Source organism: Cygnus atratus, chromosome 5 (assembly GCF_013377495.2).
Source record: "Cygnus atratus isolate AKBS03 ecotype Queensland, Australia chromosome 5, CAtr_DNAZoo_HiC_assembly, whole genome shotgun sequence".
In the NCBI taxonomy this organism is placed as follows: domain Eukaryota; kingdom Metazoa; phylum Chordata; class Aves; order Anseriformes; family Anatidae; genus Cygnus; species Cygnus atratus.
The window spans coordinates 44,335,475-44,351,246 of NC_066366.1; the positions used below are offsets into that span (position 1 = coordinate 44,335,475).

At 33.7% G+C, this 15,772-nt stretch overlaps 1 protein-coding gene across 1 annotated transcript in view; it reads right to left on the bottom strand.

Annotated features, from left to right (window-relative positions):
- CEP128 (centrosomal protein 128) overlaps nucleotides 1-15,772 on the bottom strand; it is a 114,934-nt gene that overhangs the window by 64,768 nt on the left and 34,394 nt on the right. The window contains exons 13-15 of the mRNA XM_035539934.2: nucleotides 7,698-8,048; nucleotides 6,114-6,764; nucleotides 1,598-1,762 (exon numbers count right to left, since the gene is read on the bottom strand). Coding sequence (XP_035395827.1) covers nucleotides 1,598-1,762; nucleotides 6,114-6,764; nucleotides 7,698-8,048 — 1,167 coding nt within the window. The remainder of the gene's footprint in view (nucleotides 1-1,597; nucleotides 1,763-6,113; nucleotides 6,765-7,697; nucleotides 8,049-15,772) is intronic.

Consider the following 15,772-nt stretch of genomic DNA (forward strand, 5'->3'; position numbering starts at 1 on the left):
CAACTTCTAGGTGGTTTTTGTACACCTCATTTATAGTAACAAAATATGAGTTGAAAATTAAATTGAAAAACCTGAACAGCCATAAGGGATCTACAATATCAATAGGCAACTGTTACCTGATTTAAATAGTTTGGAACTATTAACCTAATGAAACTGACATGTGCAATGGATGAATAAACCTCTTGTATCATTTTAAGATAAATACTTATATCACAGAATTAAATGTCACACGGATGAAAAAATAGTAATCTGACACAGAAGAATAAGAAGCAGCTAGAGGCTCCATTTTTATTTTATTTTTCATTTTTAATGAGGATAGAGTGCAAAAAATATGTTTATGTAAGCAATTTCCTGCAGAATGCTTTTTTTCTTTAATGTTTTCTTGAATTTTAATTTAGGAAATGAACTTAAAACTGTCAAAGATGAGAAATAATCAATGCTGTCTTAATATGAATTAATCACATACTGACAGATGCTTTATACTGGAAAAGGTAAAACTTCATCCATGCACAGAAATACTCCTCTGAGATCACAACATTGCAGAAAAAAATAAGATATAAAAATTGCATAAGGTAAAATACATTTGTGTTAAGAAAAACATTAAAAAGCAATGTTGTAGAACCAATCATGGAAAAAAACAAACAAAAAAAAAAGAACTCAAGAACTCAAGAAAGCAGTAAAAGGAGTTACAACATATGACTTCAGCAACTCTGAATTTATCACTAGATTTATAAAAAAGAAAAGCTGACAATTGCAGGTAGTGAAACTGCAAATTTGTATTTGATAGTAATTATTAATAATAAGAACATTAAGCAACAAGAATGGCTTGCAGAGAGCATCCATCTCTAGAAATACAATGCCAGTATAAGAGAAGAATGCATATTTCCCTAAAAGCTTGCTGTGTTTAAAATATTCAAGCAGGAAATAATTTTTATCAAGATATTTAGAATTTATTTTACAGTGATTATCTGGCCTATCTAATTCAAATTTTCTCTAAATTATTCGTAACTTAACTGCAACTCCAGAGAATGTGAAGAAAACTGGAAGAACTTAAGTATTTGTTAGTTGCCCATGTTAGAAGTATAGTATCACAGAATCGTCTAGGTTGGAAGAGACCTCCAAGATCACCTAGTCCAACCTCTGACCTAACACTAACAAGTCCTCCACTAAACCATATCACTAAGTTCAACATCTAAACGTCTCTTAAAGACCTCCAGGGATGCTGACTCAACCACTTCCCGAGGCAGCCCATTCCAATGCCTAACAACCCTTTCAGTAAAGACGTTCTTCCTAATATGCAACCTAGGTACTAAATATAGTACCTATATTCCTACTCTGATAAATTATTGATATAACTCACTGATAAATAGTATCAGTGTGTCTCTGGAGGGATACAATTCATGACTCAACCAAAGCACTTTTGCCTTGTTTGATTTGTGTGGAAACTTTGTACTACAGTATGACTGCATATATTCTTGAATGTGTATATGTATTCTATGCATTTTAGATTCATTGCCTAATTCTTTAGTTCACAGTTTATTTTAGATATTTATCCTAAAGTTTAAATAAAGCTGAGAGACTGATGAATTATGTTTACCTTTTTCTCCAGTTCTTGTTTTACAAACTCACATTTTCGCCTGAGTTTTATATTTGCTTCTTCACTTTGGGTTAATTCTTCTGTCAGTTTATCACATTCAATTTTTATCTTCTCCAGTTGTCGACACTGAGTCTTGACTGTGCTTTTCTCTTCTACAAGTTCCATCTGGTGGTAACAGATGAACAGATGACAAAGTCACTACTATATGGGTTATTTTAAAACATTCCCAGACATTAGAGCTTTAAAACCACAGAACATGATCATGGAAGAATAATTATCTTTAATTTTTTACATTTAAGTTATATTAAATGCAATCACTTATCTGAACATGGAAAACATGTATCAAAAAATTTGAAGATAATGATCAACTCAAGAACACATAATGAAAATAAAATTATTGTACAGTGACTTAATATCACTTATTACTTGTTATTATGATTTATTAGTGCTGAGACAGAAGTTAAATGATATGGACTTTCCCTTTAAAGTGTAGAGCTTTCCCACATTTTACTAATAATGCAAATTTAGCTGCAAAACCAGATCAATCAGCTTAGAAGAATGTTGATGCTTGCCAGGTATGTTGTAAATTTCTGCAAGACACTGCAGCACCATACACCTTTTTAAAAGCAGTAAATAGAAATCTCAGATTCTGCATTTCAACTCTGCTACACTCATCAGCTGACATCACCTTAAAAAGTTCAGTATTTATGCAACTTTTCCATTACTGAAATAATTTGGAATCAGAAACTCCAAAACTCATTTAATTGCAGGACCTAATACTAAATTTTTATCTGCATGGAAATAACTTTAAAGATTTGGTTATTTTTTCATATCTAGAATTGTGTGGGTTTAACGCTATTTATGAAGATATTACAGGTAAGAATGAAAAAAAGCAACTTCTAAGGGTCCTAAGAGCCCTAAGTAGTTAAGTGAACAAAACATTGGTTTCCAGTGGAAAACACAATGAGACCTGTCTTTCTAATTAAGAGGTTTACTGCTCATTCAACTTACTGAAGCTGACAGATTTGAGAAATTCTCCAGAATATCTACAAAATACAAAAAAGTAAACAAAGCTAAGAAGAAAATTATACACACATAATATCGTTATCGAAAACCAGCTTCGTATAAGATGAATTGCAGGATGCAGTTACACACAAAAATAAACCTGCAAAGTAAATTCCTTCTTGAGGAAAATCAAAAATTCTGTTCTTCTGATTAGACTATAAATAAGACTATACAAATACATTTTTATGGTGAAGAAGTATACAAGTTTTACAAGTTAGTTTAGACTTAGGACACAAACACAAGCCTGAAGTGCTCAAAATATTTTCTGTGAATATGTTTATAAAATCCTCTTTTCAGTTCCTACTAAAGATAGCCATGTGATAAAATCTATACAGATGGAAACAATCCAAGAAACAGATTCCTCCTGTATATTATCTTTGAGACATAATGGTGAAAATTGTTATTAATTTCTAATATGGACAAGGCAAATGTGATCATAATTTAATTGATCTAGATTTAAACCAATTTCCACTTCTGATTATTTTCAGGAAAAATAAAACTACACCCACTTGTTGAATTTTAGAAAAGTTAATTCAAAAAGAAAGACACATATATATATATACAATTTTATACATATCTCTACATAATCGTACATTAAAGACGTAACTTGAAATTGCTGTCAGCCATGAGTAAATTTTATATTTCCTTATTCTAAAAATACATGGATATTTTTAAAAGTAAATGAGGGCAGTTAGTAAAATCAGGGGACAGATTCAGGGCTTCTGAATGTACAGTGTTTGGGAACCACTAAGCAAACTACTTCATTTTCTCTACCTAGTTTACCTATCATTTTGAAAAAATTATAGAGACACTGTGACTCCTGTAGGGGTTCTAGCAGAAAGAGAAGTAAAAACTTTAGCACCAGAATCTCACTACTGAGACAGTAAGATCCTTCTCAACACTGACATCTCATACGAAATGCTGAGTGCTTCTCCAGTTCTGCAGCGACATGCAATATCCCTATGCTATTGCCCCATTACATAAAAAATCCTTAACTACCCTATATTTTTTCTTTCTTTTCTTTTTTTTTTCTGCCTTTCTTGCAGAAGAGAAAAGAGAGGGAAGAACTATAAAGGATCAAAAGGCACTTTCAACATCAAAATTCCTTCTCAGATTAGGCTTTGAGTCTTAAGAAATGTGTTCAATTTGCCCTTACCCCTACTACATGCCTCCCAACTGACTTTTATATTTAAGACTTTGCCATTAACAACCTTTGGACAGGGTTATGTATATTTTTTCACAAAGACAGTTACAAGGGTCTGAGAAGGCTGACGTGTAAATAAAGTCAAGATTACCTATGTAGCAGACAGTTGCTCACTGGGCATAAAAAAAGACGAAACTTTCTTTTAAATTTCCCTAAACTCTAATCCCAAAACCATAGTATTTAAATATACTTTGATAACTAGCATGAAAAATTTACCTTAACTTGGAAGACAACTCTATCCATAAAACTGAAACCCAGTTTGGATTGTGAAACAGAAACAGGAGGAGGGCATACAGGTCTATCAACCTGCAGTCTTCCCATCATCCAATGGAGTTGTTGGCATTTTGATTACTAGTGTTGTCCAAAGCTTGCCAGAGGGATGGTATTTGCAATTAAATGATGAGTTCAGAAAAAAAACAAGTCACCTGTACGACATATTCTTAACAGATTTTCCAAGGGATGAGTATGACTAGATATTTCATTGCTCTTACAATGTTTGAATCAAGAGACTATTTTGAATTATCACTGTGTACTTCTAAAAAAATAAAGTCGCCTACCCAAGTTATCTTATAAAATTCATTCCCCTTAATCCCTCCACTCCTCTGTTTCAGAGAGATGAAGCTGTAAAAAAAAATGCATGTATATTAAGGATTCTGGTTAAGTCACAACCCTGTAAATGAAACAAGGAAGTGAATTCTCTAAAGATTCTGTTTAGGTACAACAACCAGTATCAATATCAAGGTCCATCCTATAAGACTGACTTTTCCTTCTATGGGGAACACATAGTCACAGTCAACTCATTTTTTGATTATTACCATCTAGAACATATTCCCCTTCCCTCCCCTTGACATTAAATGTACAGTCTTAATTGCAATTTCGTTGTCAAAGAAAATTAATCATATTTGGATAGATCACTTAAATAACAATACTAGACACATTACAAATTAAGTCCCTAAAATGTTAAGCATTGCTGTCAAAATATTTTCTATTTTTAATGATCCTTCCACTAACAGCTACCTAGATTTTTTTACTGCTATCTTCATTAAATGCAGTGCTTATGAAATATTATCAATTATATTATGATTGATATAATAACTAACCATCCTTTTCTAAGTAACATTAATTCATAATGGCCAAGATGCAGAAAATATGCATTTTGACTGACTCTGCATATTTGTGTGAAAAGAAATAGACTTGTTTATTTTACCTATGATGAAGTACACCATGAATCACTGAAGTTTTGATTAAGGATTTTATAGCTTTTTATGATTAAATTGGCAGAATTTTGATATGAGCAAATTTTAATTAAAAATATCTGATGGGACTGAGGCAGAAAGTGCATTTATACTGCTTCCGAAGCACATTCAAATTATGTTGGTAATTTACAGCCTATCTGGAAAACTACTGCCTCCACTAATATGTCCTAATAATAATTTGTATATTCATAAAAAATACTATCTTACATATATATTTAATCATGTAATCAAACTGCTTCAATAACAGTGCAATGTTAGCTTATACACAAGTTTTCATACAAGTGTTGACAATTAACTGTGCTATTTAGAGTATCCATTTCAACTTAACTTCTTCAATTCTCTTTAGACCACTTAAGACACTGAAATACTTGTTTTCTTTCCAATGCAATAGCCTTGAATTAGTAGCAAAGGATGTGAACTAAAGACATGAACTTGTTTCTTAATGAATAAAATGCTATACTTTCATAACTTACTGCACATGTAGTCACTTTCTTGAGGAATTATACAGAAATTAGAAATTCTAAAAAGCCTTCAAAATAGAAGGAGCTACAAAAATTTATCTTAACGAGATACATTATCACTGTTCACATTTTGAAAGTTCTTCCAGGTACACCAGCATTATGCAATTTAAACATTTACAAAAATGCACTATCCCTGAAATAATACAAGTTCTATAGTAGAACCATGAAAATAACTTGTTAAAATAGTAGTTTAAGAAGAAAGGATCAAATGATGTTAAAACTACAGCCTTACACATCTCCTCCTGTTCTGATCACTGACATACCTACTGTCATTACTTCCAAACTAATAGCTTTTTCCCTTAAACTATTATGAGATTACATTTTCGACCATTAATTTTAAACTTTTATGATAACCTGCAATAAAGAGTGTGTTTGTGTGTGTGTTAAATGTTTTACAGCCCATATTTCATTACTTTCATCACTCTATAGGAAGAAAATAGCTTACTTTTGGAATTATTCAGAATAAGTACCTTTAGCATTCTAATCTGAGCATCTGCATCATCCTTTTCTTGTTTAAGGAGTTTCATGAGCTCTCGAATGTTTCGTTCATGTTTGATTTTAACATTCTGTAACTCTGATCGAAGATCTGCTAACTCCTGTTGGTGAACTTCTCTTTCCATCTTCAACTGCCTGTTAGCTGAAGTCATCTCTTCATGCTTAGAGTCCTGTTGTTTCTGGAGATCTGAGAGGCTCTTATGTAATTCTTTTTTGACTTTCTCTTCTTCTGCTACTCTGTTTGTTAGTTCCACACGTATGGCACTCAGGTTTTTTACATCTGCTTGCATTTCTAAGAGTCTTTCCTGGTCTTTTTCATGAATTGAGTTACTAGTTGCAAGTTCTTGCTCCAAGTGTTCCTTCTCAGCTTGCATTTGATTTTGTAGACAGACTTGCTTTTTCAATTCATTCTCCAATTTATTTACAGTACCTTGAACTTCTTTAATCTCTTCTTCAAGGCACAACTGTTGCGATTTCATTTCATTCAGTTTTACTTCTTTGCAATGAAGTTGTTCTTCCTGCTGGGCCCTCTTTGTAAGTACCTCATTCAGCTCTTTCCGAAGGTTTTCTATTTGGTGTATAGCAGACAGAAGTTGACTTCTGAGGTCATCCTTTTCTTTGAGGATCTAGGAAATACAAAAAATAAATCCAATGCCACCTAAAGTAATTAAAGAAAATTGTTGGAAACTAACATCTAAGGAACATGTAGGATACTCTGTTCTGCAAAAACACAATCCAAATTGCTTCTAATGAGCTCAGTTATTCAGTGTATTAAATTTAGGCGCAGTACATTTGTGATCTCAAAGTATACCTGTCCTTAAACGTCCAAGATGCCTAAGCATGGATGCTTTGGGTTAATACCCAGTTTCTCCCATCCTCTTGTCTGACTGAGATAGTCTTATTTGCAAATTTTTCAAGTAGCAGTATGGAATGAGAAAGGCAATACAGTAATGAAGAACATAAGGAAAACTACTGGCCATATATACCTTACCTATAGGTCTATTTTATAGCCTGGCTTGTTTTGCTTATTTTCTAAAATATTACGTAATATTTTATTGCCTTTAAACTCTGAAACTACACTCTGAAGAGTTCAAATGAAAGCTAAGGAATGAAGACTTTAAAATGAAAATCAGACACATTTAATAAAAACACTGCTGTTTTCCTAAAGAGCTTAATGGTGTGAGGTTTTGTGTTTTTTTTCCCCCCAACATTGATATCTCAGGTTTAAAAAAACATCTAGAAAATACTTGGACGGAAATATTTCACATTGCAAGTGCATGAGTTACTAAATCATAGAATCATATAAATTTAACAGAATGTGGTATTCTATGATTCTGTTGCACTCACCATTCCTGATTCTTACTTATCTCAATTTACCATGTAATTTTTTAAACACTGTCTACAGTACTTTTACCACAAGTAACACAATTGCTACTACAGGGAAAAAAAAGGTAACGAGATCTTCCTGATGTATCAGCCACTACTGTATAAAAATATACTTAAAAGAAAAATTATTTATAAAAATAAACCGTAAGCTTACAAATAAGAGTCAATCTTACCTGATTATTCTTGTCCATCAGTTCATTGATAGTTTCATTTTGTTTTTCCACCTCACGATCTAGTTTCTTACATTTCAACTTCCATTGTCGGATGGTTTCCTGTGCTCTCACCTTCAAATCTTCTCTTTTTTTCTCAGTCTCTAGCCTGAGTGCCTCTGAATGCCTGAATTCAGCGAGGTACCGTTCTGCTTCCTTGGTACTCTCTTCAACTTGTTGAGCTAACTCAGCCAACTGGAGTTCAGTTTGCCTACGTCCATTCTCACATGCCTTGTAGCAACTCTGTATTTCCTTTAGCTGGTCTAGCATTTTTTGCTGTTGCTTCTCCCTGTTTTCCAGGTCAGATGTTAACACCTAGAATCATCATAGCAAAATATGAAAATTTCATCCCTAAAGATATACAGTATGAAACCTTACTAAACTACATACAGCAATGCTTACATAACTTTTCTATCTAAAATATGAAGAGAGTAAAAGATCTCTGACTATCATGTTAGTGCACAGAATCTCCCGCTCTGTGATGGTAAAGAATTTCACCACTGGATGTAAAAATACATCAACATTAGCAAATATGCATGAGGGGAAAAAAAATAACCTTGACATGACTATGCAAATATAAATGTGAATTTTAAGGTTTTATTTTTACTATTAACAGAAATAAGATTGATCTTTTCTAACAGGTTGCCCTTCATTCAGAAAAGGTAAGCAAGCATGGACCCAAAGCAGTTGATGTAAGCTGAAAAATCGCAGCTTTATTTTCATATTTTCATAACTGGAGTCCCAAACGTACCTGTACTTTTGAATTCCTATTGTGACATTTATTATTTATTGTGATATTTATATGTATATCTGTATGTTAACCTGCATGCAGGTGTCAAAATTCTGTCTGATCTATAAAGGTATTTAAAACATTAAATAAACAACTTTTCAGATACAGGCTGTCATAAGGAAAGGGAAAAAAACACCTTTTATTAAACTATATTTATAGTTTAATATAATCACAGAATCTTTAGGCAGGAAAAGACGTGTAAGATCATTGGGTCCAACCATTAACCTAGCACTGCCAAGCCTACCGCTAAACCATGTGATCAGGTTACCAATAATTTTCCCAAACCTCCCTCCAGATGTGGTGCATATATTTATTCACACTACGGGAACAGACATAAACAAGCACTATTTGTTGGAGGTGGTTTTGCTTCAGCATCTACAGTAACACACCTCAAACTTCACTGTCCGCATATGCTGCTTAAGAGTCAATAAAAAGGACAGGCTGTGGTCCGGCCTTTTGGTTCCTTGGAAAATCCCAACACAACATTAGTTCCTAGGCATTCATTGAAAAAAAGGAGGATTGATGGCGAGCACAGTTTTAGATAATACTTCTAACAGAACAGTTACAGGTAAGTAATGTCTTTGACATTTGTCATTATCTGTCTGCACACATCAGTGCTGATTTGAAGCAACCCTCTACTGCAACAAACATCTGTAAGTCCAAAGAATCCCTATGAAAGATAGGGCTTGACTAAATGACTTAATAATTTGTATGTCCCCCTATGTGCTCAGAAATAGATATAGAGAAAGATACATCATAGCCTATAGCTTTGTGCTCTAAGCTAATTTTAATGCCAGAATTATCCTACTGGAGTTAACTTGAACATATTAATGGCCTTCTAGCAGCGCCTAATGTTTTCTTAAGGAATAATGCAGTTTTTTTTATCCTTAATCCTTAAGTATTTAAAAGTAGTTAAATAATAATTTTTTTTTTAATTTACATTTATTTCAAAAATTAAGATTTAAAGTTCTGAGTTAAGGTTAAAACATACCGTTAGATCTCCAAAATAAATACCAAATATTCCACATTTTTAAAATTGACAAGCCAAGAGCAAATGCACCATCTTCAAACTCTGATAGTTCGATAACAAATGGCTACATTGGTACTTTAACATCCATACCATCGTTTAATGAAAACTGTCCTGTAAGATGGTTCTGATTGGAAATAACAATCAAAAGGGCCAGTAGAGCATGCCTTGCTAAAGATGATACCCCTTTCAGACAAACACTGCTCAGAAAATGATTACTACTTTTTGTGGAACTATACTACCAGCAGACAGTATATGGTTAATACAACACATCTAAAGTTCCATTAAACAAGCTAAACTATTATGAAATTTTAAAAGCCGAATTTTGATATTATGGGAATGAAGGTTGTTTTGATAGTAAGGAGTGATTATGTAAATTACTGTTGTCATTGGAAGAACATTGTACTTGGCAGTGGTAAGCTGTGAAAACATGACCATACAGTTTCAATTCATAAGCATGACATTATAACCTTAGCTTTTAGTTGTAAAGGTTGTTTAGAAGGAAATGAAAAGTAGTTGATAATTAAGCTGGATACATAGCATCACATTTTTCAATTTCAGTGTATTTTCAAAAACCATTAGATTTCACATTTAAAATTCAGAGTGCTGGAGCACCTCTCCTATGAAAAAAGGCTGAGAGAGCTGGGGATGTTCAGCCTGAAAAAGAGAAGGCTCCGGGGGAGACCTCATTGCAGCCTTTCAGTAATCAAAGGGGACTTGTAAAAAAGATGGAGAGCAACTTTTTACGTGGGCAGACAGTGATAGGACAAGGTGGAATGGTTTTAACCTAAAAGAGGGGAGATTTAGATTAGATGTTAGGAGGAAATTCTTCACACAGAGGGTCATGAGGCACTGGAACACATTGCCCAGAGAAGCTGCGGATGCCCCATCCCCAGAGGTGTTCAAGGCCAGGTTGGATGGCATCTTCAGCAACCTGACCTAAGGGGTGGCATACCTGCCCATGGCAGGGGGCTTGGAACAAGATGATATTTAAGGTCCCTTCCAACCTAAGCCATTCTATGATTTTTTTTTTTTTTAATAAATAGCATTTGCCTATTTTTCAAAAGTTTGTCAAGTTCTTCAGTCCTGAAAGACATCCATTTTCACTTCAAATACAAAAACAAAATATCTTGCATAGAAGGTTTATATCTACATCCTACTGTGGAAGCACACACAGTCAGTCTCAACTACTCTCAACTATTAATAGCTGGAGTAAATAGGTACCCCCTACTTCCCATCATGTTTAATATTTGCATAAAAACATCTGTAGGAGTCTCATTCCACAGTTTCCCTTCATCCTTTCTGTCCTCAGTTTCCTTCCAGCCTTGGTTGCAGGGACACAAATACAATACACCACAAAATGCTGTCCTTAGTGTAAGGCACAGAGCTTGACTATTTGCTTTGCACAGCTGGTTTTGTGCACATTCTATGGCAGCTGTGGCCAGAGCAGTACTAAGTTCAGCATAGCCTGAAACCCAGATAGTGGCTGGTTCAAACACTTTGAGGACATTCTGGTATTATAATCAAGTGTGACACCACAGGATTTTCTTGCTGTGTTTTTGTTTGTTTAGGAGGTTGGATTTTTGTTGTTGTTGCACTGAGGGTGAAATACTGTGTTATCTGTGGGAAAGAAGCAGTCCTATGATACCACAAAATCCAGAAGCTAAAGAAATTCATCCTTCAGAGCTGTGGGATTTGAAGGAACTGGTCAAAGAGAGAAAAAAAAAATCAGCCCTTACCACAGACCACACCTTAACATAACTCCTTGGTCCATTTAGATTTACAATGCCCAGAGACCTATTTGAGCTAGACAAGTTAGTTACCATTGATCTCATTTTCCACCTTTACTTTAGTAATATAAGGTTTATAAGGTTTAATAAGGTTTAGCTCTTGAAGTCAGCAGGCTCATGTCCAAAGGAAGATGTTTGAAAATATCCTTGAGTTGTGTTACTGAGGCCTGGACAATGCCTCAGCATCACAGTCATGTGTACATAGTGACAGGGGTTCTACCAGGCATGGCCATCTGCCTGAGGCTTGCATACTGCCTTTTTACTAGGGCATAAGAAGTTGGCAGAGTAACATTTACTTAACCCTTATAGACTATATCAAACTTTCACATTCCTGTCTTGTATCTTACCTTTGTAGGTAATTTAGAAATTAAATATTTTAAGGATTTGCACAAGACGGAAATATAGAGATGTGATTTATTTAATATTCACCCAGCTTTCTCTCTCTCGTTTGTGACTGCAGCAAACAAGACTTAGATCATCTAAGAGAAAGGACAACAAATATCAGGAGGTTGCACTTACTGGAGAAAAAAAAACAAAACACATTCCTTGGACATCTGAGTTTCTCTTCCAAGTAAATTACTAATTCTGTGTTTTACTAATTCTGATCCACAAAAACTTCTAGACAGATGAGAAATGCTGCCTTTATAGAATAAGGCCTCATATTCCAAGGAGTACCCCGTATCTTTGATGGCTCAAGGTTGGTCAACAGGAGACCTCAGTGCTCTGAATGTAATAGAAGCATGACCATGTTCCATGGCGTGTATGGAGGTTCTCTTGACAGGAGCAGCCCATGGTATTTAGAACAGTTGCTTGTTAAATGTGTTCTGAAGATCTGTACAGGTTTGTTGTTCTGTTTTGCTTTTAAGTGTTTTCAGCATTGCTCTTACTATAGAAAAGCATGATTTGGGCACATTCTTGCTTCTCAGTCCTTACACAAAACAATTCTGGGTCGTAATTTTTCTAAGTTGACTAAATTTATTTCTGCATTTTCATTGTTCTACTGCTTACAGAAGCAAGGGGAAAGTATTAGAATACTCATGTTAACACATTTGCCACCAAAATAATATCAAATAACCTCCCACCAGCATTAATATCTAAGGATTTTTATAAAAGGGAATTATTTCCCTGGAACACTTAAAAATTCATAACATTTAATTAATGGATCCTGGGGGTGCAGCAAGTTAATGCTCTAGAGATCTGAATGCAAGCATTACTTTCAAAACTGATGAAACTTTGTATCATCCCTCAGATTGCAGCAGCACCATGAACGCTTCAGTTGACAGACTCCGCCTAGAGATGATTCAGGAGAGGTGATCAACAAACTCAAAGATAGATGCAACATTTGCCCTGAGTAAAACAGTTGTGCTTAGTACTTCTAATTTACTACATAACCAACATCCAAATATATAATCCATCTTTCAACTTTCACAAGAAATTGGAGGCAGCAGAGAAAAAGATCAACATTTTCCAGTTAGAACTAGTTATTTATCCAAAATGTAAACTAATCAACATAAGCTCTAAACACATGATTAGTGCAGTTCAGATTTCCAGTCCCTAGCTTGACTACATATATTGTATTTTTGACCTGCATTTTCAACAGCTCATTTAAAAATAATCACCACAAACTGCAAAAGAAATTCCACTCTAGATACAGAAAATAAATCACATCACATATTCAGTGTAACATTCCTTAAAACTTTCGTGAACACTTAAAATACAATTAAGGATCATTCATTTCGTACAATTTGCTGTAATTCAAGTTAATGCCTTAGATGAGTTATGATGTGCAGACATTCTATAATGATAATACAATAAACCACATTTCACCCCAACCACACTAATTATGTTGATCACCTGAAGTAGATCCATATATAGTGTACTCTTTTTCTATAATGGGTCTCAGCAGTACAGTCACCAGTTTCTAACACTACGTAATCATACTGCTTGTCATTGGTATTGTTTTCAACAATGTTATCTAAATCGTACACCTAATTATTTCTCTTACCAATTTTTTATGGAATACAGTGCTCAAACATTTCTTCACAATCTGATCTGCATCTCTTACTAAATATAATGTATCTGACCATGAAGATGACCATGAAGAATCATTGATCCAGGAGGTTTAGATCTTTAGATAGAACAAACACAAGTTCTATGAATTGAAAAATCAAAGATGCATATGGTCAATCAGTCAAGAAATGTATTCTTTCAGTAAAAGGTATATTGTACAAAATCAACTGGTTAAAGAGGTACCTTTTCCATACGTTCCCTAAGCATGAACTGCTACTGGTTCTGATCGCTAATAGTTTATATAAATACAAAGATACAGCTGAAACATCTTAAATTTTTAGGTTGATTTGTGATTTTGAATCAATTTTTAAAAGTACATATGCTAGTCACTTTTAATAAAGTTTCTGTAGCACTACTTCAATGTTTAAAAACCATTTGACACAGCAATACAGGCTAGTCTATGCCAAAAGGTATGGATTTCTCATATTTTGAGAATTTCTGCTTAAGTTTGTAAAAGTGGGTTATGGTTATTGGTTTCAGGTATCTTAGCTGACCTGTAAAATTAAAATAATTGGCTAATAGTGTCGTCTTCAGTGAAAGAAAAGCCATAAAATAAATTTTAATAAGGCTTAGAATTTAAATCAATCTTTATAAGATTAGAAGATTTCTATTATTCATATCTTAATCAAACAAATCAATGTCTCTCCCTCAGAAAACTTGAAATATTTTTGAAATATTGAAACTTGAAATATTTTAACAAACTGACTGCCTGCTGTTACACTCTACTGGACAATACTGTAAGACCCCCTTGACCTAATTAGAATTAGAGAAATTTTCAGTAAATCAAAGGATTTCACAAGCATAAAGAGTCTATATAAGCTTATGGAGAAACTAGCTTATTGTATCTTTATAATTTGCATACACTGTTTACTTCTTATCTGTAATAGTCAAGTGGGACCAAGTTCTCTGTTAGTTCCATACAGAAAAATATATTTAAAATAATGACATACATTTCCAAGTTCTTACAGAAGCATCCTCAGGTACACTACAATAATTGAAATTTAAATTTTCTCTATTAAATCTAAAAAACTAAAGATTGAACTCACTTCTAAACATGAGATTATAATCACATCCTTAAACTTTCTCATCCAGTCCATTCTATATCATATTGTGATTTTATGGCAACAGGGACTAAGTGTACAGCACAACTCAAATTCTTTAAAACAATAACATTTAAATAAATCAAAAGAAATTTCTGATATCACATGTACACCAGAGGCAAATACAGTCACATCCTCCCCACTAACCAAAGATAAGTTACACTCAATTCAAACATGACTAGTCACTTCCAACTGGGAATCAGATTATCTGATAGGAGCAGCTGTTAGAACGGACTTGACAAAATGCTTTATTAGTACATAAGTTTAGAAATTCACATCCTTGTATTCCTTGATGTTTCATTAAAAGAAAAAAAACTAGCTATTTTCCTGTTGCTGCCTCTGTAGGAGAATGGCAGTGGGAAGCAGATAAGAAGTACAAAGTATTTTCTGTTGAGATAATCAGGAAAGTCTGATTTCTAACTTGCAGCAATGACAATGACCCTGACTTAGCCCTCTTCCATCAGTATTTTCACAGAGCAGGAAATTAGTATTAGAACATCATTCAGACCCTTAAAAAAACATGTTTTACAAACAGAAGTTAAAAGATGTTTTTCTATTTGTTTGTATCCTACTAACTCCCCCCACCCAAGTAACTGGAATTTCTCAGACAATAGAAATTTTTTTTTAAATATTTAAAAATAAAAACCAAATTTAAAAAATTAAAAATAAAAATAATAAAAATCAATTTAAAAAAATTAAAAATCAGCATGCTTCACATTAGTCTAGAGATATATTGGTCAGCCAGAACACAAATGCTGAGGGCCATCAGAAATGCATTCTGATTGCTGTTTTCTCTTGGGGGCAGTCTAGATCTTCTGAAAGCCTTTTTAACAGCCAACTTACATAAAGTGTGTAAGAACTTATTCTGAGACTAAATTGTTTTCCCTAACACAACTTGAGGTATTTGTTTGATTTAAATTAGCACAAAAGTCGACAACAGAATGGTAGAAAACCAGCCAAAAGTAAACTGAATAGTGTAGGCCTGTAAATCTATGATAACGCACAAAAAGTAGCTCCCACTTTTGAATTTCCAAAGTGATACAACATTATTTCAAACAGCAATACCTTCATTAGAAAAATATACACAAAATACAATAACTCTGGGTTACTAAATACCTCAATACAACAAACATTAAGTGCTCAACTACTGAAATCCCTCATTGGGTTCTGAAAATATCCTCATTTTTTCTGACAATCACTAAAGACAGTAGAGAACACTTACTGTTCAGGGATTTCACTACAATAACAAATATAGACAGGAA